The sequence below is a fragment of the Melanotaenia boesemani genome, chromosome 22 (genome assembly GCF_017639745.1).
Source record: "Melanotaenia boesemani isolate fMelBoe1 chromosome 22, fMelBoe1.pri, whole genome shotgun sequence".
In the NCBI taxonomy this organism is placed as follows: domain Eukaryota; kingdom Metazoa; phylum Chordata; class Actinopteri; order Atheriniformes; family Melanotaeniidae; genus Melanotaenia; species Melanotaenia boesemani.
In genome coordinates, this window is record NC_055703.1 from 14533030 (window position 1) to 14560839 (window position 27810).

Genomic DNA, 27810 nt, shown 5'->3' on the forward strand with positions numbered 1-27810 from the left:
ATATATATATGTATGTGTGTGTGTGTGTGTGTGTGTGTGTGTGTCTGTGTAATAAAAAGGCAACTTATTTCTTTTTTTAAAACATTTTTATTTATATGTTATGTTACCAAATACTTTCAGGGACTGTCTTTGCATAACAGACAAAAAAAAAAAAAAAAAAAAAAATGAATTGATAATGAAAGCAGACCTATAGTTGGGTATGAATAGTTTGACATTTCTAATAGAATCAGTTACCTAAATATTACAACAAATTAAAAACAGATACAGCAATCACAGAAGTTCCAGTTTTTGTTTTTTTGTTTTGTTTTTTACTTACAGTCATATACAAAAGCAAGCTGAAACTTCTGGAACCAAAAACAATAAAGAACATATACATTTAGATCAAAATTTCCAGAACTCAGATACCAAATATAACAATGATAAAATAATTTATCAAAAATATTTGTTTCTCAATTCTATTTGGTCAAACTAATATTTTAGAGTGCATAATTAGGCCACAATTACAAATATTGTGGCACAATAAATTTATAAATCAGAGGTGACAAGATAATGCAGATTATGGTAACGTAGAAAAAATAAATGACACAAAACAAACCTACTCAAAGATATAAACTCCACAACTTAACTATCCTGACAAGAGAGCTTAGATACTTTGAGCATCTTGTATTGCTTTTAGGCCGTTTTGATTTAATTACAGCAACAAAGGAGAAGTAAGGTGGCTTCAGATTTTTCTGATTCATTGATGTATTTCATTGGTTCACTTCAGGTACTCTAGCTTCCACCCAGTCCAGAGACAAGCATGCTTAGGTTAGCTGGTGTCTTTAAATTCTCTCACGGAGTGAGTGTGAGTGGTTGTCCCCCTGTGAGGGCTCCGCAAATGCACTGGTTACCTGTGCAGGGTGTGCCCTGCCTCTAGCCTAGCAGCTGCTGGGATAGGCCTGAGGCCTGCATCGTAATAAGCGGGTATAGAAAATAAATAGATGTTTAATTTATTCTTAAAAGATAAGAATCTCTAATAACACACACCTGTATTTTCTGACAAATGATGATCGTGTACAATAGATCCGTGAATGCTGAACTCAAAAATTATTACAGTACATCAGATACTGTACTTGCAAAGGTCCGGGTAATATTTCAGTATGTAGACAACAGGCAGATTTTTAAAGGATAATACAGGTGATATTATATGTAACTGATGATGCAACAAATCCCATAAAAACACAAATCAACAGTGCATTTATCTATCACCATACTGTCAAAGAACAACCTGAAGCTGCTGTTTCTTTGCTTTAACCTTAACGTGTTACCTAAAACACTGAAAATATACTGTATATTATGTAATAAAACAGATGGAGCCTGCTCTTAACACAAAATATGAAGAAAAACAGTAAGGAGTGAGTGCATTAGTGAGGAGCTATATTTAGCTGTAGATGAATGCATAATTAATACTTGTAGAACCCTGACAACACGAGGTTAATCCAAATAAATGATAGTGGTTCTTGTCAAGACAATAAAAAGCATAACCAAGTGCAGCTGCATTAGTCACTGAATTTTTTTTTTTTAAATAATTTAAATAAGCTTTGGTTGAGACAATTGTTAAGATCAGTTCAAGTTTTGGTTAGTCTTTTGGTGGGATTTATTGACAGTGGAAATGTACAATATCATCCTTTATCCTTTAACTCAGCTTCTATCATGCAGAAACAGAGCTTTTTTCTAAAAAAAAAAAAAACATTAAAAACAGCAAACAAAAATCACAAACAAAACAGCGTGTTTCCAAGTGCTGTTGGCCTTCACAATGTCAGTAGGACGTGACAGCTTGTACACAACTCAGGCAAGGTTTAAAATTCTAAAGATGACAGGAACAAAGCAGACACAAACAAAACCAACAACACTGTAGACGATGTAACGATATGGCAACTCTACTTTCATGTGCTGCCTTGCCTTTCTTACATCATCTGAGGGCAGCCCAAACACATGGCACAAGAATGGAATAGTCACCGCTTTCATAACCGTTCTCGTGATGAGGAGGGCAGCAACTCCAATGAAGAAGCGCAGCAGGGAGCGCAACACCAGGCCTGTGCTGAGCGGTGGTAAAGTTAGAGGAAGTGAAGTCAGCGGTGGATCCTGCATCAACCCTAGCTGATAGTTCACATGGGTTGCCAAAGCAGCGCCCACCCCGGTGCCCAGACCCTGAGCAGTATCACCCCGAGAGGTGCTCCATGAATCCAGAGAGAAAGCCACAAGTCCAAGGCTCACATGTGACATGATAATCACAAGAGGAGCATAGTGGTCCATCATGTAGAAGTTGTCTATCTTTTCCAAGATTGGCTGGAAGAAGGCTAGGACCAGAAGGCTGTACAGGAAACCAGTGATTACCTCCTGCAAGAAAAGTACATCAAATATTAAAAACCATCTTATTTTTCTACATTTCAGAAACACAGCTTGCAAAGTCCACCTCACCAGTTTTTACATTATCAAAGAAACAAAAATCATGTGGCTTTCTGTCCTAAAGGAGGTGCTACACTACACTTTTCATCAAGGTCTTCTCAGCATCAGCTTTCCTCAGTCATAAAACTTAGAACCATCAGGTGATGTGCTCCCTGTCAGACCGGAGTTACTATTGGATGATGTAGAACATAAACAGAAAGCCATGTCACAGTTTAGGTCACACAATCTAATCTAATGTTATCTCCCAGCTTTAATTTGTTTATGAGCTTTTTTCACAACTAACATTCCAAGAAGTTCTACAGTAATAAAGACCTCATAAATCTATCCACATATTACATCTTTCACCACATAAAAATATAGATAAATAAAGAGATATAAATCCAGGAAAAACTAATGTTGATGTACACCTAGTTTGAGAAATGCATCCATATGTGTTAAGGAGTCCTGTACAAGATTATTTTCTAAGTCCTTCAGTTTTCTTTTATTGAGTGTAAGACTTTGCAAAAGACATTTTAACCACAGGCTAGAGATAATGAATTAGGTTGTTTCAGAACAAAGCAATTCACCATACAGATAGCAAAAACCTATCATGCTTCATCTTACCCCTAAAGTTACACACCATACAACACGTGACAAGTGGAGAAAAAAGTCATGAAGAAAAATTGCTAGGAAGTATAACCGATTATCTGAACGGGATTTTTAGGCTGTTCTAACAAAAAAGCTCCCTGATGCTGTGAAGCCCAAGTAGAGTGAGTAGTAAGCATACTAACTCTCTATTAACAGCGAGTATGTTTATAGACAAAAACATTTTTAAAAAGTACGTAAACACATTAATCTGATATAAATCATACAAAAATGAAGAAAAACCTTGTTTACATACTCAGAAAATGTGGTTGGGAATCCAGTAACAGCCTCAAAATGGGAATAGGTTCCCTGCAAATCCTCCAAAGTTATTTTTACATTTTCTCTAAAAACTGTAAAGCCTGAGTGTTTATCAACATAGGCTTTACTTCTAAAAAATCAATTATTATTCAATTATTTCTCCAATTTTTTTCACAGTTAAACGAATCAGAAATTATGATTATAAAGCAGCCCATAAAGACAACAATTCATAGCTGCTCAAAGTATTTTCAGCCTTTTGCATTACAAAATAAAATCCAGATTTTATTACCGTATCATTATCTGAAAAAAATCTGCCATTCAATAAATCTGTGCAGTTAATTTGGCCATACTTACATGTATGATGATCTATCAAAGAATCAGCAAATGTCTTCCAATTATGAAAGCTAATCTTCGAAACTCAAAACTAAAATGACTATTGCAGTCACATGAAATCTGGAGATTTTTTTTATTTATTCTTTTCTTTAAAAAAATCCAGAACATGTAATAAGAGACTTGTGTGTGTGTGTGTGTGTGTGTGTGTGTGTGTGTGTGTGTGTGTGTGTGTGTGTGTGTGTCTCTGACATGTAAAGTCAAATTTGCTGTAGAAGTACAAAAGTAAAGTCCATGATAAAAGAAAGAAGGAAAGGTTAAAGATGTCTCACTATAATCTACAACCATGAAGTTGCATAAGCAGTGACAAAATAAGATAAAAGTCTGGCATTTTTCCAGTTTTTTTAGAGAACATATTTGACAGGTAAAGGTGCACTTCACCAACTTAACCTACAAAGTTGGGACTACAGAAAACCAAGTCAAAATATAACAATGGAAGTATTGAGTCCAGGTGCAGCAGTTTTACCTAATATTCTCATTAATAATCCAGATGATTTTTTTTTATTTAATATTAATTATTCAGTCTGCTTACCAGAATAGAATGCATGCCCATGTAGACTCGGCTTACACAGACCAGGACGCTCCAGCTGAGAGCCACACAGAAGCCAAAGAGGAAAGGGTACTATAAAAGAGGACACATAGGTATTAAAATACAGTTAAAGATGTGTCTAAAACATGTAACTCTTGATAAATGCATGCTAACAACTCTGTGTCTGTACTTTGGCGCCGAAGTGCATCAAACCAAATGCTAACATCAGCATAAGTATGTTTACCGTTATTGCCTTCTTAGTATTTGCTGAATGGCACTATTCAAAATTCAACTGGAGCCAAAGGCAATGTCATCATTTTTCTTTTTTTCTTTTTTTGATTCTTCTTCTTTTTTTTGCACAAGTAACAGGTTGGCGTCTTGTGACCTGATGTCACCTATGAAAAACACCAGAGTAAGCAAGTTTAATTATAATTCATTATGTCAGACCTGAATATGTGTGACTAATTTAATGCATTGAATTTTTTTTAAGACATTCAAGTTAAAATAACAAATTTTGATTTTTGTGGTGGTGTTGGAAAACATGTCAGGTTAAAGTCTAACCTCTGGAAACAATGATTAATTACTGTATAATTACTTAATTACTGACATGAATCAAAGAGGTGGACCGATCCTAAATCTGACTAAAATCCTCAAAGCCACACCTATATCTCCATTAGCAAGCTTTGCAGTATAGATAACCCTTTAACTCTCCTTACAACCTTGAAATCCATTGATGGCCTGAATCTTATCTGTTGTAAACTCTTTATCAAAATTGTTTGAGTTTTCCCAACTTCAAGTCATGCATGAAAGTTCAGGCAGTTCAGACAGCTGCCTCCGTTCAGTTAAAAGCTCTTCAGCAGATGCACAACAAAAGGCTCATTTTAGGTGCAGAGCTCTTCCTGCTTTATGGTGACCTTTTGTTTTGTCTTTCTCTGAGTTTTCTCTCCCCACCCAACACAGAATGTACGTTCTCTCTGTCTTTTCCTGTGCTACTTCCTTTTTCTGGCTCTGCCATTAGCTTGACCACTGATTCAGTGTCAGCTTCTGCTTACATGTGTGAGTGATCTTTTATGCTTGTCAGGAGCTTGCATTAACGCGGGTTTATGTGTCAGCAAATAACTTGCCAATGGAGAAATGCCATTTATCCATTCCAAGTGTCATTTCACATATCCCAAATTAGCATTTATAGGCAGATTTAGACTCATTTTCAGATTGATTTAAATGTATATTCATGTATATACATGTTATAGATATCTTTGCTCAAACACAGTGTGGGAAAATCTGTTTCTTCACTTCTGTTTGTTCTAGTTATGCTGATACCACACACATTCTTCTTGAGACACCTTTAACACACTGATCTGTACCAGAGAATACTTTTAACACCAGGAAAACAACAAAACTTTCCCTTCCTGCAGGTCATGTACACTAACTTGAAGAGTGATGTCTGCTTATTTAAAAGTGAAAAAAAAAACTTGCTTCTTGTACATCTCTGACACAACCTGTCAGTCCAGTTCAAGAGAGGCATGTTTACTATTTTACATGATGGCTGCAAAGAGAACACTTATGCTCTGATTTTCATTGCTGTTCTTTGTACAACACGAGCCACTAAAAACCCACAAGGGCTGGTTCTATTACTTCTTCACTCAAACGAACTTGTTGAGGATCTATGTAGAGAACATACATGTTGCATTTTTCAGGTGCCTTGTGTGGTTATTTATTCTACCCAGATATTTTCTATGTAGATTCAATCTGAAATGAGATATGAAGTGGGGCAAATGTTATTGAGTAGTACTGCAGCTTTTGGGGCTTTTGAGTTGGGACCTGGATGATTCTGGTTGGCTTCCCTGTGGGTTTATTAACGTGGGGTTAAAACTAAATCACTGAAATCTAAGTCAGCATGAAGACTAGACGTAAGAAGTTGACACTTATAGGAACACAAAACACACTTATAGCTTAGCTCAACAGCTTTAGGAATATAGCTGTTAAACATATTTATATGCAAAAATGTGTACAAAAGACTGTACCAGTTTGTTAAAACTCAAAGTTTCATAGATAATTATCAAAATATGAACACAGGCTAAAAAAAAAAATCTATTCCTTAAATAAAAAGTAACTGATAATAAAGAGGCAGTTACTCTCTGCCAGCGAAAGACACCTAGTGGCGCAAAATCAGTAGCTAGACTCTTTTCTTCTGTTGTTCCCCTGTGGAGGAACGATTTACCGAACTCTGTCCGATCCGCAGAGTCCTTATCTACTTTTAAGAGCAAGCTAAAGACTCACCTGTTTAAGGAGCATTTCTGCACTTAGCTTAACTCCTCTACTCGTCGGAATGACTTAGAAAGATTTGTCCATCTCTTTGGCACAACTCAGCACTGTATAAGCTGCATTAAAAAAAAAAAAGTACTGCCCCCAGCACCACACAACAGCACCTGGATCCAACTGGACTCCCAGCAGTCTGACTACCACTTAATTATGACGTCCCATCCTGTTTGAATTCTTGCTTGTGTTGTTCTTACTCTCAGATGTAAGTCACTTTGGAGAAAAGCGTCTGCCAAATGACTGCTGTATAAATGACTGTAGAAAAAAAAATGGTTTCCATCATTCAACTAACTCGGCTTTTTTTCAATATAAAGCAAAATATTTTAATTAGTCCTAGTTTTTAAGGTAACTAAAATATGCCAGTAGGTGAGCCTGGGGCTCTTCTGAGGCTCAGATAATCTAGTCTTGACAACAGAAAGATGCAGATGTGAAGACACTGTACACTGGACGTCTTCTACCTGCAGCAACTTAAACTTTAAGACTCTTTCACAGACATGGAAAAAGACTTGTCCCAAACAAGAAAGATAACTGATCATTTCCCCAGACATACGTTCTAGGATATGACTTCATCCATGTCTGTGGAAACTAACCTGAAACCTGCAAACATGCTCACCTGCCACCGTCCGTAAGTCAGCATGAAGACACAGAAAGGTATGGCCGTCCCAGTCATGGCGTGTGTGGAGGGCATGCTGTACTCAGAGTTATAGAAGACTTCCACCTTCACCACAGGAGGGGAGGCAGGTCGGGACCAGCGAATCATATCCTTCGTGGACTGTCCCACGAACAGGTTCCAGGCCCAGACCACGATGAGCCTCCGGCTGACCAGAGCATCGATGTTCCAGAAGAGGAAGGGGAAGAAGATGATGAAGAACATCTCGTTGCCCAGCTCTGTGCCAAACGTGAACAAATAGAAGAGAAACTGGTTGTGTATCAGGAACTCCTGACCCACATCTCCAGTTAGGGAGTTTCTCCGGAGGGGTTTTGCTCTGGTTTTGTCGGAGTCGTGATCTGCCGCTGATGGATCGCCAGACGTGACGGTGTCGTCGCCTTGCATCCCTTTAACATGCGTTGCGGTGACATCTCCAGCGGCTCCGTTCCCCACACCACCATCTGAACTCTGTCCCTCCTGCTGGACTCTCTTCCTCAGCCCGGGACAGTTCGGCTCCTGCCGTCCACTGTCCGGCTTGGTCGGTTTATCCGGAAATGTTCCTTCAACGCCGCAGAAATGTTGAAACCTCGCTACATGGCAGGGGTCTTGGAGATAATTACACATACGTACAAACGTCTTTACGGCAACACTCACCATCTCTATAAATATTTTAAATTTATAACACACAGAAGTTTTATGTTGCGACAGGTATGTACATCATCGAGGAAGCTAAGCAAAAGTGGAGCTCCCCTTTAAAAAATACAATAGTTTAAGCTAGCAGCGCGGAGAAGTGATCGCTCGGTTGTACTTGATGTCTGCACTCAAAACACCGACCTTATACAGCAGCGTGGACGTACAGGTCGGTAGCATCCAAAGTCCGTTACAGTTAACCATTACTCCACGGAATGTAACGCTAAATCATGCAGACACCGACAAACTGCGTCAAATCATTAGTATACGTCGCTCGGCTTCGTCTTTTGTGGTTACATTTCTTCTTCGCTTAATATAAATGAGTAGGTCAATGGTCAACATGCCCAAATACCGCCCCCTGCTGAGCATGTTACGCGTTACACATGTTAATATAAAAAGTAACAAAAATTGCACAATGTTTCTCACAATCATAAAACTTGAGTTATAAAGAACTCTAAACTAAGAAAACAATGTGTGCTTTAGATAAGAAAAATAAGGTAATTAATATTTTAATATTTAATTAATCTACAAATAATTTATTTCTGTTTGTATGTTTTACATCATCCCACTTCTTTGGGAATTATTTAGAACTTGTAGTCTTTCTAAGAATTGCTGTGAAACACAATATTTTCTTTTTAATCTATTTTTTTTACTTATCGTGAAAAAATGGGGGGTTAATGATGCCACCAATCAACAAGTTCTCTCTTACCAACACAGACGTGTTAGCAGGTGACTTATAAATATAAAAGCAGAAGTTTTGTTTCACACATGAAAGTGACAAATAGTCCAGTGGTAGCATTCAAACCACTGAACCTAACTAACTAATAGCATTAAAGTCTAAAAAAGATCTCCATCAGTAAAAGTATTAGTAAATTATACCTGTGATTCAGAACCTCACAACAACTTTAAACATGTGGAAAGTGTTGCCGGAGTTTTAGGAAACAAAGGTTGTCCCAGTAACAATTCCCTCCATTTATTTATTTATTAATTTATTTTATTTTTATATTTTTTTGTGAAGATTGACAGTTCAGCATGTGGACTCTTCTCCTGAAAAGCCACCCTGTTGTTAAAGATGCAGTATGGGTTTAACATTGTTTTGCTGAAATATGCAAGACCGTCCCTGAAAGGGACTTTGACTGGATGGAAACCACTATGTACTTTTCAGCATTGATGGCGCATTTACAGATGTGTAAAAGGAGGAAAGAACAGTCGTCAACCAACCGGAAAGTCGATGGACTGATTCTGGCTTCCCCTGACTCCATGCTGAAGTCTCCTTGGGCAAGACACTGAACCCCATGTTGCCTCACAATGTTTCTATGGGGGTGTAAATGGGTGAATATCACATGTGGTGCAAGCGCTTTGTGTTGTCTGCTTTGTCTCAGACCATTTTACATGAGCATTGGCCCAGAAAATATGGCAACATTTCTGGATTGTGTTCACATTTGGTCACTTCTTTGCATGATTGAGCTTTAACTTGCATTCATGGATTACATGGTGAATTTTGTGTTCCTGAGCCCATGCAATGATTTCTAATAGACATATACCTTCAATGCAGAGCCACCTGATGGCTCAGAGATCATGAGCATCCAGTTTTGACCTTCAGCTTTGCTCCATGCTCACAGAGATCCCTCTTGTTCCCACAGATGGTGGGATCTTCAAAGTCGTCTCAAGTTTACAGTAAGGAACATTTTTCTGAAATTGTTCCACAATTTTTAAATGCAGTTTGTCGTAAAGTGGTGAAACGCTTTATATTTGAGATGCTCTGCCTCTTTGCAATGCTCCTTATACCGTCATGTTACTGATTTTTTGCCAGTTAAACTAAATAGTTATCAAATAATATTTTTTTAATTTATGGAACTTATTTTTCTAGTTCTTTGTTGCCCCTATTCCAACCTTTTGAAGACGCGCTAATGCCGCAGTCTTGAAATGAGCTCATGTAAATGTTGGGGGTGTCTAAAAAGGACCGTCTTTTTTTAGAGCCCCCACTTCCGCTTTTCATACAAAATAAAAGTTGCCAGTACATGGTGCAAAACATCAGCAACACATGTTTATTAATATATTTACATAAATAAAATAATTATGGACCACTTAAATGACAACAGAATTTAAACCTAAATTTATGTTTCATCAGCTTTAATCAATTTCGTATTTATCTCCCAGTCTCAACCTTTACACTGATATTTTCCATGAAAAGGTAAAATGTCTCAGTTTAATAATCTGAAATGTTGTTAATTTTTATTGTGATAAACAAGGGTTTGTGAGATTAGCAAATAATTATATTTTATTTTTATTTACTTTTTACACAATGTACGAGTTTTTGTGAACTGAGGTGTTATAACAAAAATGCACGTACAAATATACAGACAAAATTAAGTTTATGTAGAAAAAGAAACAAAGCTATGTTAAATCCAGTGTTGAGTCTTTTAAGTTTTTAACAGCATCCCCCGGATATGCTGGATATATTGAAGCACTTTTGACGCTTGAGCTGCACGTTGCTGCTTCAGTCCGCGCGGAGTGGTTGCTGATACCAGCTCCACCATCATCGCACAGCATCGAGTCTCTGTCCGGAACCCTCCATCATGCATGGGGGCAAGAGGGGGCTGGTGGCTCCACAAAACACCTTCCTGGAAAACATTGTCCGGCGCTCCAGCGGTGAGTTTTATTACCAAAAAAGAGGAAATAAGCATGTTGTTATTTGCTATTATAAATATTTTAAAACTAAAGGTACGCTACCACACAGGACTGTGATGGCTAAATGTGTTTGGTTTGTTTGTTACATTTACTGGAAAACATCGGTAAACATCACTTTCTCTCTTTTTATTTTTTCCAAGTTAGTCTGTACATTTTTACCCAAGAAGGACTTTTTGTGCACTGATGAATTATGTAACCAACCAAGACTCACGTATAAATTCTCTGGATTAATATAGGCCACCTAACTGAAATCTGTGTAATAATCTTATTAATAAAGGCTTGTGCATGGCTAATATTGCATTGGTAGCAGAAAAAAAGAAGAATCCCGAATAATGAAATTAGTTTAATTTGTCTGTAGAGATTGTGTCAGACGATCAAGTTCACTGTTTGCAGTACACAACACTGTGTTTGAAACAATAAATAATTAGTTTTGCAACATAACATTAGCTCAAGTAATTATGAAAAAGCTGAAGATGTGAGGCATTGTGCCTCGTGTTTGACATTGTCTGATGTTTTTACAGTTCATATGAGAACATGCTTTTTTCTATTTTCGCTTTTCGCTTTTTTTTTTTTTTTATTGAATTTGCAGCCATTTCTAAAAGGGGAATTTCTTCAGGTTTAGGTGATTATTAATAGGATTTGATACTGTGGGTGTCTTATTTCCCTTTTTCTACTATGTAGCTTATGATTTTACACATGCACTCAGTCCAGTTGCTGTAATGATTTTCAGCAATACTGAAAAAGTTTCTTTCAGACTGATCAGTTTCTTCATAGGACACATTAAATGTTTGGAAATTTGTCTTAGTTCTGCTTATTAATATGTTAAAAGCATATTTCAGTTATTATTGTTGTTTGAGTGTCTCGTTTAAAAAAGGTGGCAGAGTAGAAAACACATAGGAAGATTAACCACACTGACATTCATATATTAACGTCTTAAATCTGCTAACATAACATAACATAACTGTTAACATAACTCTACCTCTCTAGACTACAGACTGCATCTTAACTGTTGTAAATATAAAAACCTTTTCAGCTCACCATTAATATTTAATTTGCATTAAGGATGGTGCATAACCATTTTATCAGCAAATATTTCTGCCCCACAACTCGTCAGATTACTGCTACTTTAAATATTGATGACTTTTCTTGTTTCTTGTTTTTTTCTATTACAAAGAGCAATGTGATTGTTTATTGTTGTTCACCATTTTAAATATGCATGATATATACAGAGGTTTAATTTTACAATGAGCAGGATCACAATCACACATAGCTTTTTAAAATTTATTAATATTGAAAATGCAATTGACAAAATGATCTAGAGGCTACACATTAAGAGCCAGTGTAATGTTGTAACTGCTGCTGTGTGATGCAGTATCCTCTTGGCTTTGTTATCAGTCCAGTATTTTCCTGTGTGTTGTTTCAGAAACCAGTTTCCTATTGGGGAATGCACAGATTGTGGAGTGGCCAGTTGTATACAGTAATGATGGATTCTGCAAGCTATCTGGATACCACAGAGCTGAGGTCATGCACAGAAGCAGCACGTGCAAGTGAGATGCTCGCCCTGAATATAAAGGGAATATAAAGTGATCGAAAGTTAAATTCAAACATTTTTTTCTCTGCTTTGGCGTTAATCTTGACTTGTTCCAAACTCATAAAGATCTTGGTTTTGTCTCAGTCAGTGCATGCTTGTTCTGGTCTGGTCTTGGTCTAGTTTAGGTGGTTAAAAAGAAATATGCTACAAAATTATAAATTACAAATATGTGTTTTAATATCTTAAGAATATGTGATCACTAGTCTGTGTTTTTCATTTAAAGGAAAAGTTGTGTCTTGCATCTTTCCAAATTCTTCTTGACTTTTTACTTTTTGTGTATTGCAGTTTCATGTATGGCGACCTGACCGATAAAAAAACTATAGACAAAATCAGACAAACCTTTAACAGCTACGAATCCGATTTCCACGAGGTGCTTCTCTATACAAAGAATAGTGAGTATGATAACTTAAAAAAAAAGAAAGTCATTAAAAAGCATGAATAAAAGCAATATTTAATTAGTTACTTTTTCTTTCAGGGGGTGGGAGTTCATGTCACAACACACCTCTGTATTTTGTTCATTCTTAACAGGGAAACCAATATGGCTTTACATGCAGATCGCCCCAATCAGAAATGAAAATGACAAGGTGGTGCTTTTCCTCTGCACCTTTAGAGACATCACACTTTTCAAACAACCCATTGAAGAAGATTCAGCTAAAGGTGAGAGAGTGCATCTAGAAAATCTAACCATTTTAACCTGATGGCATTTCAATGTACTTCATACTGGAACATCAGGCTTTATCTCAGAAAGTCTAACCAGTTAAGTAAAAAACAGTGGGGGATGAAGTGCGGTTACAACTCAAGTGTGCTTGAGTGCCTGTAACTTAACGGACATTTGTCTCCTGGTGTGTTGCATAGAACTGTCCAGGTGTTGTGTGTTCAGGTCAGTGAACAGCGCTTTCTTGGGGTCTATGCAGCAGCATGTCCCAGGGGATTAAGAGACTTTTTCATCAAGTAGAAAGAGAAAGACAGACAGGCCACATGTAGAAGAAGCTGAATGAAAAGAGCACTTGTACGCAGACGGCAGGTTTTACAGTAAAAAAGTCCTCTCAGCATATGTGTGTTCTGTCATCCCGTCATTAACTTTTATTTAAACCATATTTGAATACTAATGTTGTAGCAATACATACTGGAGTATTTAGATCCATTAGGTTGATTTAACAAAATATTCAGATATTTTAAGTGCTTAAAAACTGTGCATAGAAAGGCCATTTAAATTATTTAAGTCCCTGAACACAATTTAAAAATCCTTTTACATAATATGACCACTGTTTGCCATTATAGATATCTCTATCTGTGTACAGGATGGACAAAGTTTGCCAGGCTCACACGGGCGCTTACCAACAATCGCAACCTGGTGCAGCAGCTAGCACCACTGAATAAAACAGAGGTCAGCCACAAACCTTCCAGACTGGCTGAGGTGAGCAGGCCTGACAACAGAAGCAGATTTCAGATGATCTTCTTAAAATCACAAGATAAAACCATGAACTAGTTCAGGTTTGAGGAGCCTTTTGCTATGGTTCTGTCTTCATGCTTATAAATGTTTCCTTTCATTCAAAGGCTCTTCAGCTAGGATCAGACATTCTTCCTCAGTACAAACAGGAGGCCCCTAAGACCCCTCCACACATCATCCTCCACTACTGCACCTTCAAGACCACCTGGGACTGGGTCATCCTCATCCTCACCTTCTACACTGCCATCATGGTGCCATATAATGTTTCCTTCAAAACCAAGCAGAACAACTTGGCTTGGCTGGTGGTGGACAGCGTGGTCGACGTCATCTTTCTGATTGACATTGTGCTCAACTTCCACACCACTTTTGTGGGTCCAGCTGGGGAGGTCATATCAGACGCGAGGCTGATTCGGATGAATTACCTGAAAACGTGGTTTGTCATTGACCTGCTGTCCTGTCTGCCCTATGACATCATCAATGCATTTGAACATGTAGAGGACGTGAGTAAACTTTATTAAGCTTTTTGTGGGTTCATCCCATTTGTTCCACGTGTTATAGACTTTTTTATGAGCATAAAAATTCAGTCTATTATTTATTAATTAATTTATGGGAGTATCCCACCTCACTGGGGAAATCCTGAAAGTTGGTAAGTTGCAGGGGTTAGCATCAGCTTTTATGTCCACAAACCAGAGGCATGTTGAAGACAGCTGGAAATTACAGAAACTAATTTGAGAGCACAGAGCAAACAAGGACTCTATGAGAATTATCTGTTTCATTGTTTTCCTTCTGAGTTAGTGCAACACAGATCCAGCTGGCGGTTTTGTTAGCTTTCTCAGTTTGAATGTGAAAAATAAGTGGGTGAGACGCAAGTTATTGTGGAAATAGAGGTTCCTCTAAAGTGGTTGTCTACAGGTGTCTCATCTTTCTTCAGAACTGATTCAGGTTTGACTGTGTAGATGCAGTTTTACTTCCACAAAACAACTCTTGGGAAATTTTGTCCTGAGTCGGGGTTACCTCCTTAACCAATACTTCCTTGTTTTCATGGGTCCAGATACTGAAACAGAACACACTGGGTTTTGTTGGGAGATCAAGAGTTAAAACAGAACTGTTCAGACAGAGGATAACAAAGTGTGCTGCTGCACTGAGCAGCGAGAATGTTAAAGCATGTACACCTCTTCTGGTAGAGCCTAAATAACAATATGAACATGTAAATCAGTAAAATATGTTCTCTTTAAAACGGTTGCTTTAATGGCTGATGTTCCCTTGATGATTGATTTCTTTTTACAATAGCTTTGACAGTTTAAAGTTCTTTTCACAGCAGATTAACAGTGAATATGTTTTCTTATGAAGGATGCCGTCCAACATGCTTCTCCAGCGGGTCATATTCGGGAGATTTCACACTACAGGAATATTACGCGAACAGAAGACTCTTTTCTCCCCGTGAGTCTTACTTTTCAAGCTTTTTACAATTTAACACAGGCTCAAAATAAACTTGCAGTGTATGATATTATGTTAATTATCGTGACAAAATCACTCAGATTTATCACTAAACCAACCAAGTTCCTCAGTGGATATGGAACATTTTACTATCTTTTAGCTCATAGTTTGGATTTTCTAACCCATAATCTTATATATGTATTTTCAATGAGAAGTCTAATAATCTATTTACCACACTATAAAATAGCTTGTGGAATCAGCTGACTATTTATCAATAATATTAATAAAGCAGACCTTATAGCTAAAGAACTTAAAGCATCCTGCCTTAAGGAAGCAGAGCAGTGGTTACTTATACAAGATATTAACATGACTTACAATATCTACATTTTAAAATTAAGCAAGCTTTAGTGTGATTCTGAATCAATTATTACATACACCCTTACATATAAAATTGTAGTTATATTCATCACCCTTGTAACACATTCCAACATGTTGTTAGTGTTGTAAAAAATACAATAATTTAACACCAACCATTGTTTTCATAACCTAATCATGCAGTGAATTCAGATTAAATAACCCCAATAATTCTAATCCTGAGAGTAGTAAGTCAAAATGCTGTACAAAAACAGCATATATGTTGTAGGAGTTAGTTGGAGCAGATGACTAATATGGCCATGAATGTAGGAGGACAGGTTGAAAGCGCAGACATGTATTTTCAACAGGTGTTGATGGTCAGTAAATGGAGCCAAAAGAAAAGTAAATATTGGGCTTGCGTGCACCAGGTGGTTGAAGTGTGTTTACAAATGAATATCAGTGTTGTTCCATGTCTGCCAGATGTGACAACATGCGGCTGTTTGCCAACACATTTTGTAATATTAACATGTAATGCAGCATGTACTTATTGTGTATATCGTGTTTATGTTTCTGCTCTCATGACAGGGCTAAAAAAAAACAAATTAATCAGTAACATATCATGGAGGATTAAAAAGTTTAATAATATATAATTGAGTTTAATAGATTATCATATAGGTTACAAATAGTCCTAAATGTTTCACTTTTGCCATCTAGATGCTGTATGTCTGACTCACTGTTTCTTTGTCTCACCCTGCAGGGTCTCAGCAGCCTCTTCAGTTCTCTGAAGGTGATCCGCCTGCTGCGTTTGGGCCGAGTGGCCCGGAAGCTAGATCACTACTTGGAGTACGGGGCGGCCGTCCTGGTTCTGTTGGTGTGTGTTTTCGGCCTAGTGGCACACTGGCTTGCCTGTATCTGGTACAGCATTGGGGACCATGAAGTAATTGATGAGACCACCAACAGCATTAAAACAGACAGCTGGCTCTACCAGTTGGCTCTTAGTATTGGAACGCCATACCGCTACAATGCCAGTGGAACAGGCCAGTGGGAGGGCGGTCCCAGTAAAGACACCCTATACATTTCTTCCCTCTACTTCACCATGACAAGCCTCACCACCATTGGATTTGGCAACATTGCCCCGACAACAGATGGTGAGAAGATTTTCTCCGTGGCCATGATGATGGTGGGCTGTAAGTACCCTACTGCTAACAATTTGTTTTAAAGTTTGTAGAAGGACTTCTGAATCTTCTTTGCCTTCCAATACATGCTGTCATGACGTTAAGCATCAAGTGAAGGGGAAACAAATCTAATAGATCTGATATTACATAACATAACAGTATAATGGTATCATTATTGCTGCTCCTGAGTGATAGCTAATGGAGCACTATACTGAGATGACATTATCGTGACAATAAACTCACTCAGAGACAGTGTGATATAATGGCACAAGCTATGACTTTTAATAAGCAGCCAAGTGAGACATGTAGTATTTAAACATGCCAGTCAAATATCTGCAGTGGCATCATGTGTAAGTGATCTGTGTAAGGACAACATCTGCAAACCAATATGGAGATCTACCCATTTCCCTGTTTTTTTTTTTTTTTTTGCTCTCATTTTTGAATATCTCACTCCCTGCACCAGCAGAACCTTGCAGGAAATTAAACAACCTGGATGTTCTTCCTGGCATTCTTGTCAAGACAGGGCTCCTCCCCCCAAGTGCTAGCTATATAGCTATATAAGTTATGCTGTACTGGGTTAGAAGGATCTTCACAGAGTTGTGCTATAATACATGGCACCTTCCTGTGACAGTATAGATTAGTTTATACCGTCAACGACTGTCAACGACAGTTTTATAAGGTGCCTCTTGAGAGTACTGGGTTGCCTTCAGAACTGACTTAATTCTTCATGGCATAGATTAAACAAGGTGTTGGAAACATTCATGAGAGATTTTGGTCCATAGTGACATGACAGCATCACACAGTGATTCAGATCTGTTGGTTACACATTCATAAGGATAAACTCCTGTTCCACCACATCCCGAAAGTGCTCTATTGGATTGAGATCTGGTGACTGTGGAGGCCACTGAAGCATAGTGAACTTACTGTCATGCTAAAGAAACCAGTTAGAGATTATTTGAGTTTTGTGACATGGTGCATTGTCCTGCTGCAATTAGCCATCACAAGATGAATAAACTGTGGTCAGTAACAATACTCAGGAAGGATGTGGTTCTCAAATAGTCTCTGAGTACTAAGGAACTCAAAGTGTGCCAAAAAATATTCCCCCACACCATTACACCACCAACCTGCTTATACAAGGCAGGAGAGATCCATGCATATTGTTCACCCCAAATTCTGACTCTCCCTGGCATCTGATTGCTAAAAATAAGACCCCTCATACCAAGACATTTTTTTCTAATCTTTTTTGTCCAGTTTCAGTGAGCCTGTGCTAATGGTCTCATGGTTCTTGTTCTTAGCTGAGTGTGCTCAGTGTGCCCCAGTGTTTGTCTGAGTTATTGTTGCCTTTCTGTCATTTCTAACCAGTCTGCCCATTCGCTTCTGACCTCTGCCATCAAGAAGATATTTTGGTCCAGACAACTACCGCTCACTGGATGTTTTCTCTTTTCCGGAGCATTCTCTGTAAGCCCTAAAGATGGCTGTGTGTGAAATTCCCAGTAGATCAGCAGTTTCTGAAATACTCAGGCCAGCCAATCTGACACCAACAACCAATACACTTAAACCTCCTTTCTTCTCCACTCTGATGCTCAGTTTGAACTTCAGCAAGTTGTCTTGATCATGTTTACATGCCAAAACGAGCTGCCATGTGATTGGCTGACTGGATATTTGTGCTAACAAGCAATTAAACAAGTGGATCAGATAAAGTTGCCAGTGAGGTATGGATGTTATTCTATCAGAAATGTATATAGATTATTTTATTTAGACTTAATGTATTTATCTGGATCAGTTAACCCTGTAAAAATACTTATTTCATATTTTATTTTTGTGTAAATATTTTATCAAAACAAAACACAATTTTGTCAGTCAGTATATACATTGTGCAGTGGCTGAAACTAAACTAAATATGTAGCACTAAAACCAAAAAAATACAAACTTTAATTACTGATATACACAGCCATGAACTTAAAATCTTTAAATCCTGGTTTATTAATGACAGAATTTGGCATTTAGTCAAAGGAATAGATCCTAATCCCTGATGGACTCCACACAAAGCATTGTCTTATGTCATGCAATTTCACATTTCACTGCAGCCTTGAAGCACAGCTGAGAGTTTAGGACTCGACTTTGTCAATAATAAAATGTGACATGTTCAGCGCCCATCACAGCCTGCTCTGCGAATGTCTTTCTGAAGGTTGCTCATCACATCAGAAAAGCATTGTCTATGTGTTAATTCACTCAGATTATTTTCCCCCACCATTTTTATTTTTTTACTTCATAATTTATATTAATTCTCATGGTAAAATATTACGACTATGTACTTATTCTTATATGCTGAACTGAGTCCACGTGAAGCTGGTCAGATTTTTGTTTTTAGTCTACATTTATTATAACTGAAGTTTTACATTCTTCACATAGAGTTTGAGATGCATTTTTAATGGTATACAATGAGGAAGAAGTAGAGTAGATAATAGTCTTGTGTAACATGAACTCAACAGTAGAATTCACCATGTACTGTATGGTTGTGTAACATCACTGACATATAATATAGTGTACAGCACACTAAGCCTATTCTCTACCCAACATTAAGAATAGCTTTAATTTAGGGATTAAATTACATTAATCATACTTAAATGTGGCTAACATGTTTGTCAAGAAATCTGTTTATTTACTCACAAAATAGGATTTATATCTGGGGAAGTTAAAAAAAAAAGTAACATTTGAATGATGTTTAACTATTACACATGATTTATTATCAGTACCCACTGATAGCTTTACCCAAGTGTCTTCTCCTCCGAAGTACCTGTGTCATAACTCACCTGCATGCTTTAACCTTTGGCCTGCTCTTTGAAAACAGCATGGAAAATGATACAATAGAACTAGAGGGAACACAAAAACTGACAGTCATGCTCCAAGGTTTGTCCTTACGAGAGTAAACACCCATTACTCTGATGGTGCCCCGATAACAAAGACCACTCAGTAACACCGCTGTGTCGGGTTCAATTGTGGCCAATAAATCTCCTGCTACAGATACGGTAATTATGTGATAGCAGCAAGCGATTGAAGAAAGGGAGAATTTGCCTGCAGGCTGGAGTGGTGTAAGTGGACAATGAGCCATCACGTTAGATATGCATCCTAACCTCTATGATCCTGCTGAGGAGAGTGGAGACAACGTTTTCTCCTTGAGTGGGTAAAACCTCACGATATGAGATACTGACTGACTCTTTGAGGCCACCGCAGCACGACACTCTGCCTGAGAAAATGTGTAATATAAATGATATTTTAAAAACTTAACACAAATGAAAACGATCAATGAAATGTTTCTATGAAATTATTGCTTGTAGTCTTAATTCAGCATTAAATAGAAACGAAAAATGATGAGAATAAATCCCTCAACATAGCCCTTAAAATTAATTTAATCCACACAAATAATTATGTCTTATGTCTATAATAATAATAATAATAATAATAAATTGATCATTGGTTTAATTGAATTTAAGTCTGAATATTGTTCTCACAAATACAATTAATCTAATCATGATGTAATGATTATTTTACACTTCAGAATGCTCTCATGTAGTTAAGTAAACTCACCCTGCATGTCAGCATGGCTGTTTTTCCCCGCTTGATTTTTCTCTTTCATCTTTTCTTTTAGCATTGCTGTATGCAACCATCTTTGGAAATGTCACCACCATCTTCCAGCAGATGTATACCAACACAAACCGCTATCATGAGATGCTCAACAATGTGCGTGACTTCCTCAAGCTTTACCAGGTTCCCAAAGGTCTGAGCGAGAGGGTCATGGACTTCATTGTCTCCACCTGGGCTATGTCCAAGGGCATTGACACAGACAAGGTATTGCTAATTTTGATACATACATTAGTGTTAGTAAATGTTATGAAGTTGTAAACTAAAAATGAAACTAAATTGTTTCTGAAACAGTTTATAAGTGTACAGGACTGTCTCAGAAAATTAGAATATTGTGAAAAAGTTCTTTATTTCCTGTAATGCAATTAAAAAACATGAAATGTCATACATTCTGGATTCATTACAAATCAACTGAAATATTGCAAGCCTTTTATTGTTTCAATATTGCTGATTATGGCCTACAGCTTAAGAAAACCCAAATATCCTATCTCAAAATATTAGAATATCATGAAAAAGTATACTAGTAGGCTATTCAACTAATCACTTGAATCGTCAAATTAACTCGAAACACCTGCAAGGGTTTCCTGAGCCTTGAAAAACACTCAGCTTGGGTCAGTAAACTAAATCACAAGTATGGGGAAGACTGCTGATCTGACTGCTGTCCAGAGGACCATCATTGACACTCTCCATCAGGAGGGTAAGACACAAAAAGAAATTTCTCAAAGAGCAGGCTGTTCACAGAGTGCAGTTTCAAAGCACATTCACAAAAAGTCTGTTGGAAGGGGGAAATGTGGCAGGAAACGCTGCACAACCAAGAGAGATGACCGCAGCCTTAACAGCATTGTGAGGAAGAGCCGCTTCCAGAATTTGGGGGAGCTTCAAAGACAGTGGACTGAAGCTGTAGTCCAGGTATCAAAAGCCACTGTTCACAGACGTGTCAGGGAACTGGGGTACAATAGCCGTATTCCCATGGTCAAGCCACTTCTGAACTCAAGACAGCGGAAGAAGCGTCTGACCTGGGCTATGGAAAAGAAGCACTGGACAGTTGCAGAGTGGTCCAAAGTCCTCTTTTCAGACGAAAGCAAGTTTTGTATTTCATTTGGGAGTCAAGGCACCAGAGTCTGGAGAAAGGCTGGAGAGGCGCAAAATCCAGGTTGCTTGAAATCCAGTGTGAAGTTCCCACAGTCAGCGATGGTTTGGGGAGCCATGTCAGCTGCTGGTGTTGGTCCACTGTGTTTCATCAAGTCCAGAGTAAATGCAGCTGTGTACCAAGAGATTTTAGAGCACTACATGCTTCCGTCTGCTGAAAAGCTCTATGGAGATGATGATTTCATTTTCCAGCATGATCTGGCACCTGCCCACAGTGCCAAAACCACCAGTAACTGGTGTACTGACCATGGCATTACTGTCCTCGATTGGCCTGCCAATTCCCCTGACCTGAACCCCATAGAGAATATGTAGGGTATTGTGAAGAAGGAGCTGAAAGACACCAGACCCAACAATGCAAATGAGCTAAAGGCCGCTATTGAAGCATCCTGGGCATCCATAACACCTCAGCAATGCCACAGGCTGATTGCCTCCATGCCACGCCGCATTGATGCAGTAATCCATGCAAAAGGATTTCCAACCAAGTACTGAGTGCATTAATGGACATTTTCAAATGTTTGATTTTGTTTTGCTGTTATAATTTTTTTTTTTTACTTGGTCTGAGGAAATATTCTAATATTTTGAGATGGGATTTTTGAGTTTTCTTAAGCTGTAGGCCATAATCAGCGATATTGAAACAATAAAAGGCTTGCAATATCTCAGTTGATTTGTACTGAGTCCAGAATGTATGGCATTTCATGTTTTTTAATTGCATTGCAGGAAATAAAGAACTTTTTCACAATATTCTAATTTTCTGAGACAGTCCTGTATATAGGTGTAATGTCAGCAGGATCACCGTCAGACCAAGCAAACTTAAGAAGTCCACAAATCAAGAGATGATGCCACTGTTATTATTTATATATAGCCTACGATGTCTATGCCTTTGGAATCATTTTATAACCAAGTACCACCTAAACCAGGAGTGTTAATTTACATTTTAGTTAAGGGGTCAGATACAGGGCAATTTGATCCCCTGGGGGCTGGGCCAGAAAAAAAAAACTGTATAATAACCTATAAATAATGAAAACTACTCATTTCACCCTTTGTTTTAGTGCAAAGAAATACAAGTTTATTATCAAGATGTTCACATTTAATGAACTATACTTTTGAAAAAACATTATAAACATGATACTACTTGAACAAATTAAATGTAGTTTCAACAGTATTTTGCCTCATTTACACATTTACATAATTTTGTAATTTTATTGTGTTATTTACATGTTTTATTTTTGTTTATTTTATTATTTTTATTTTATATAAAAATAATATAAAAAGTATATATAGTCCCCCCCCCCCCTCTCTCTACATATATATATATATATATATATATATATATATATATATATATATATATATATATATATATATATATATATGCCTGTCCAGAAGTCAGTAGTTTTAAGGAAGAAACACCTGAGGTATGCTAAATGACACAAGAACTCGACTGAGAATCAGTGGCAACAGGTGTTATGTGGTAATGAATCCTCCTCAAGGTTCAGATCTCAGCATTACTAAAGCAGTGTGGGATCATTACGACCGAGAATGGGACAAAAAGAAGAGCTTTTATTATTTAGAAGCTTTGAACTTTTGCACATTTCTATAAATTTGTAATCCATATTTAACCAATATGCTTTTTCTTTTAATGATTCCCTGTTTCTTGTGAAATTTGACCATTTCTCTCAGGTTCTTTCCATCTGTCCTAAAGACATGCGCGCAGACATCTGCGTTCACCTCAACAGACAGGTGTTCAACGACCACCCGGCGTTTCGTCTGGCAAGTGACGGCTGTTTACGCTCCCTCGCAGTGGAGTTTCAGACCACTCACTGTGCACCAGGAGACCTCATCTTCCATATTGGAGAAAGCGTTGATACGCTCTGTTTTGTCGTCTCTGGCTCACTTGAAGTCATCCAGGACGATGAGGTCATTGCAATACTAGGTATTAATATGTAATTCTATTCATGAAATAGACCAGGGCTTATTCTCAAACATTAAACTAGAACTGAACTTGTCTTAGGGTCTTAATTTAAAATCCAACTCTGAATGGTTTCTTCTATCTATTCACCGCTGATTTTAATCCTCTTATAATAAATATTTTACTGAAACATAAGATGCTCATGTTGTAGAATCCAGAACTTTTTGGCTCATTATTAACAAACAGAGGATGTTCCTTCCCGTTCAGGTAAAAGTGATGTGTTTGGAGACGTGTTCTGGAAAGAGACCACGCCTGCTCGAGCCTGTGCAAACGTGCGAGCGCTGACTTACTGCGACCTGCACGTCATCAGGAGGGAAGCTCTGATGAGGGTGCTGGATTTTTACACATCATTCGCCAACTCGTTCTCCCGCAACCTCATCCTCACCTGTAATCTACGGAAAAGGGTAAAAATGACTGAAACGTGCAGCTTCCGTGTAACAGCTGTTTTATTTTTACAGGTTATGTGAAACAAATCTGCTGCTTTCAGTTCAGTCATTAAGTGTTTGGCTATTTTAGAACTTTTTCCACAGCTGGATTTAAAACCCAGGACACCTGGATTATTCCTGTTGTGTCATCACAAAGATTCAGGAAAGAGCTTAAAAGAGCTCATAAAACACCGATGACCATAGTCAAAAATACTGAAGATGATGCAGAAATTATACTATAATAAATTTTATGCAATCCAGCTTTCTTTATAAAGCACTTTAAAACAACCAAAGTGGACCAAAGTACTCTGAGTTCAATATTTATTATATTTTAATGGATAATCCCTTCAAAATAAATACAGCTCATGTTGTTTGTTGTGTGCTTTGTTTAGGACTTAAACCTCTGAAGCCTCACAAACATTTAAAATATTGACTTTCTTGAAGTAATTAATCATATTCATAACTACTTGATATGTTGCTGGTATGACAGTGAGTTTACGGAGAAACACCTTCGTACAAACAAAGACCATTTTATAATAATTTTAAATTCTCTAAGCAACAATATATTTTCATTTCCCTCTGTCTCGTGCAAGTCAACTCACTGAGAAGACATCTTATATAGTCACTTGCTGAAATTAAACAAGTTTTCTCAGTGAAGCAGATCTGAATCTAAAGAATTTGTTGCTGCAGGTTGAAAGGTTTCTGACACTTTAAATATATAAGGTGAAAATTTAATCATTCATTATTCATTTGAGCAGCTTAAGCAACTGTCCAGTTCTGCATGAGTATGAAATAAAAAGACACAAAAGCAGTGATTTGCACATCTTGTAAACTCTATATTCAATTGTAAATACTGTAAAGATGACCTGAATTTGGACTGTTGAGGAGCTGTAAGCCTATATCAAGCAACAATGGGGGAAATTCATTCAGCGACTGGCCTTCTTGAAAGCCAAGAGTTTTGTTAAATGGAATTGTGATGCCACAAAACATGTTTTTTTTGTTGTTTTTTTTATCTGTTGCTGGCAACAGACTCAGATTTAACACATAATATTTTTCAAAAACAATAAAAATAGCTTACTTTAAAATATATTTGATTTGTTGTGTTTGATTTGCTTGTCAATTAAATTATAGGCTGTAAAAGTTCAGCTTTGAAGATGTTGGTGATAAAGTCTCTTCTTTATGGTTAGTAGGAGCAGCAAGTTTGTCAAATGAAAAGTTGAAGTTAACCATTTTATTTACTCTTCAGCAGAAGCTCAGGTGTATGAAGATCTTTATATCACTCCATTACTAAATTCTTGCTCCATAAATATTTTTCTTTTGTTCAATTTTTTTGTTTTAGTCAGTAATATTTCAACATACATAGCAGCTTCAGCATTAAATCTACATTCATGCTGGAAGTGTTATTCAGCTGCTGTAATCTAAATGCGTGTTTATCTTTATATATTGCATCACTGTTCTCATGCACAAACTCTGTCGTGCAGATAATCTTCAGAAAGATTGCTGATGTGAAGAAAGAGGAGGAGCATCAGAAGAGCCAGGTGGTGCTCTCTATCCCTGATGATCACCCCGTTCGCAAGTTGTTCCAGAGGTTCAGACAGCAGAGAGATGCTCAAAGCCCTGGCGAGTCGCCCTCCCACTTTGATCATAACTGCGTTCAGGTGGAGACGCAGCATCGTCACCACAGCGACACACACGCTCAGACTCAGCATCAGTCTGTGTCTTCTCATCAGCAGGAGCCCAGCTCTACTGTTCACAACAGCACACCCTGCACAGGAGGGGAGAATGAAAGCAGCAGTTGCAATGTGGCTGCACCTCGACAAGTGTCTGTCCATGCTGAAAAATCACAGCAAAGCTGCACACAGGCAACTCTTGAGTCTAAAGCAAGGCCTTGTGGTGAGAATCAGCTTTGTGAGAGAGGTACCAGCAGTGTTGCAGGTGCAGTGGGCACTACAGGTGGTGTCCACGGCAGCAGCAGAGGCGCTCGAGGGTGGGCAAAGTTTAAGAGCGCCACATCTGCTGAACCAACACGTCCTGCTGTGGAGCAAGAGAAGCAGAAAGCGGAGGAGTGGCCAAAAGCACCACAGCACTCAGAAGAGACCGCTGCTGCCATCAAGAACCAGGAAACTGAAGAGGGCAGACAGATGGGGAACACTGAGGGTGACATCACTGTAGGAGAGGCAGGGAAAGAAACAAGCGTCCTCCACAAGACTGACTCGTGCGACAGTGGCATCACAAAGAGTGACCTGCGCATCGATAGAGCTGGAGAGTCAAGAAGCTCCTTTGAGCGAAGTCCAATGGCAAGGAGCCCAATGGAGAGAAATCCATTTGAGCACAGTCTGGGGGTTTATACTGAGGTCTCCCTCAGACAGTCCTTCATGCAGCCATCCTCTGAACAAGCTCTGCTTCAAGCCACGCTCCACGAAGCCAAGCTGGAGCTCAAAGGAGACATTAAGAAACTAAGCAGCCGACTGTGTCTTCTGGAATCGCAGTTGAGCGAGATCCTCAGGTTGCTGTCCACGAAAAGGAGATTCTCACTACCTCCAGCTTCTTCGAAAGCAAGAATAAAAAGTCAAGACTCAGTCGCCGTCTCCATACCTGTTGCACATGAAACTGAAGATGAGCGCTTTTAAATTTTCTCACCAATGGGATCTGTTAGGAAAATGGATTTAGATGAGCACCCTGCATGTCCTGCCGGAGTGGAAGAAACTTCCATTAAAAATTTGACTGCATGAAGAAATCCTTTTTGTGTAACCTTACCATTACAAAATCCCAGGGATTTTTCTAATAGTCTAATGAAGCACTTTAGTGGCTGTCTGTTTCAGATCCCAGAACATTAAGAAGGTGCAGGAACAAATAAGTAACAAACAAAACTGTTGTTTCAAGAAAATTAGCACATTTTAGACATTTTTCAAGAAGAATAGGTCCTAAACTTTTATGTATGAAACTCTGATGAAGGTGCTTGTTAAAACATGCCAGCCTGAGGAAACAAACTTTGAGTTAAAACTATTATCTTCATCCATTTACACTAATTACTCACTTTGTCTCATATGCTTTTGTTGCTCATGAAAGCAACTATCTTTAGAGTCAGGTGATAAAATGTGCCTTACTTTAATGACGGACAATCAACCCTTTCAGGTTTTAAGATGTTTTGTAATATAAATGAAAATCTGTTAGTTTTTTCCCCTACTTTTTCAAAGTACTGTTAAAACCAGAAGATATTGAAAATATCTATGAGCTATGCATTAATTAAATTAACTCTTTAGAAACCAGTTTTACTGTGCATGTAAAAAAGGAATAGCAGGAATGGCAATATACTATTAGTTTTTAATCTAAGATGTATTTTCCTTGAATAACATGGATATTTCGGCAGGCAATCACAGCAAGTGCTCAGGTCTATTTGTTTGGTAGAAAGGATGATCATAGATACCATTTCACTTTTCTGTCTGGCTGCAAATGACCTTAACTTGTAAGATGTCAGCATGTGACTGTTTAGTCAATTTAGTAACGTTTTTTTTTTTAGTTTAATAAATTTAATCACTTTGTATGTATCTGAAGGAATCTGAGAGTTGTGTTACGAATAATGAAAACTGATGCCTGCTCACCATTTGTTGTTTCTGTTTTGTTACACCGTAGTCCATTTTACTGTATGTAAATTGAAGACTTGGAAAATTGCTACATACAATAAGATTTTATGCGTTGTGTAAATGCTTTATTCATATATTTGAGTCATGGCAACCAGAAAAGTTGTTGCAATCAGTTTTTAGAAAGTATATAAAAAAAGGTAAATAAAAACAGGAGCTACTTATTTTAACAGAGGAAAAGTTTTAGCATGGATATCTTTCTGTGACTTCTTTTAAACCACTGCATTTTTCTTTTTTTTTCTCAATAAAAAATGTTCACTGAAAACTATTAGACCTATATAATTACATGTCTTCGGCAGTTCATTTTAGATTTATTAATTTTAGAATTATCTGGAAAAACAAAGGCATATTTTAAAATGTCTTTCGTCTTTGAATTAAT

General features: G+C 37.7%; 2 protein-coding genes across 3 annotated transcripts; one reads left to right on the forward strand and one right to left on the reverse strand.

The window, feature by feature from the left end:
* Positions 1-1473: 1473 nt before the first annotated feature.
* LOC121633589 (sphingosine-1-phosphate phosphatase 1-like) lies at positions 1474-8201 on the reverse strand. Its single transcript, XM_041975711.1, has 3 exons — positions 7182-8201; positions 4253-4342; positions 1474-2379 (listed from the first exon to the last, which is right to left on the reverse strand). Exons 1-3 carry the CDS (start codon positions 7872-7874, stop codon positions 1828-1830), a joined length of 1335 nt encoding a protein of 444 aa, XP_041831645.1. The 5' UTR covers positions 7875-8201; the 3' UTR covers positions 1474-1827.
* A 2158-nt stretch (positions 8202-10359) lies between these two features.
* LOC121633929 (potassium voltage-gated channel subfamily H member 5-like) lies at positions 10360-27394 on the forward strand. Of its 2 annotated transcripts, XM_041976271.1 has the most exons (12): positions 10360-10559; positions 12022-12145; positions 12475-12581; positions 12718-12846; positions 13491-13606; positions 13747-14139; positions 14990-15079; positions 16188-16617; positions 20255-20454; positions 23077-23329; positions 23573-23769; positions 25272-27394. In XM_041976271.1, exons 1-12 carry the CDS (start codon positions 10487-10489, stop codon positions 26418-26420), a joined length of 3261 nt encoding a protein of 1086 aa, XP_041832205.1. In that variant the 5' UTR covers positions 10360-10486; the 3' UTR covers positions 26421-27394. The 2 variants fall into 2 exon arrangements, with proteins under 2 accessions (XP_041832205.1, XP_041832206.1); XM_041976272.1 differs by lacking the exon at positions 14990-15079.
* Positions 27395-27810: the final 416 nt, after the last annotated feature.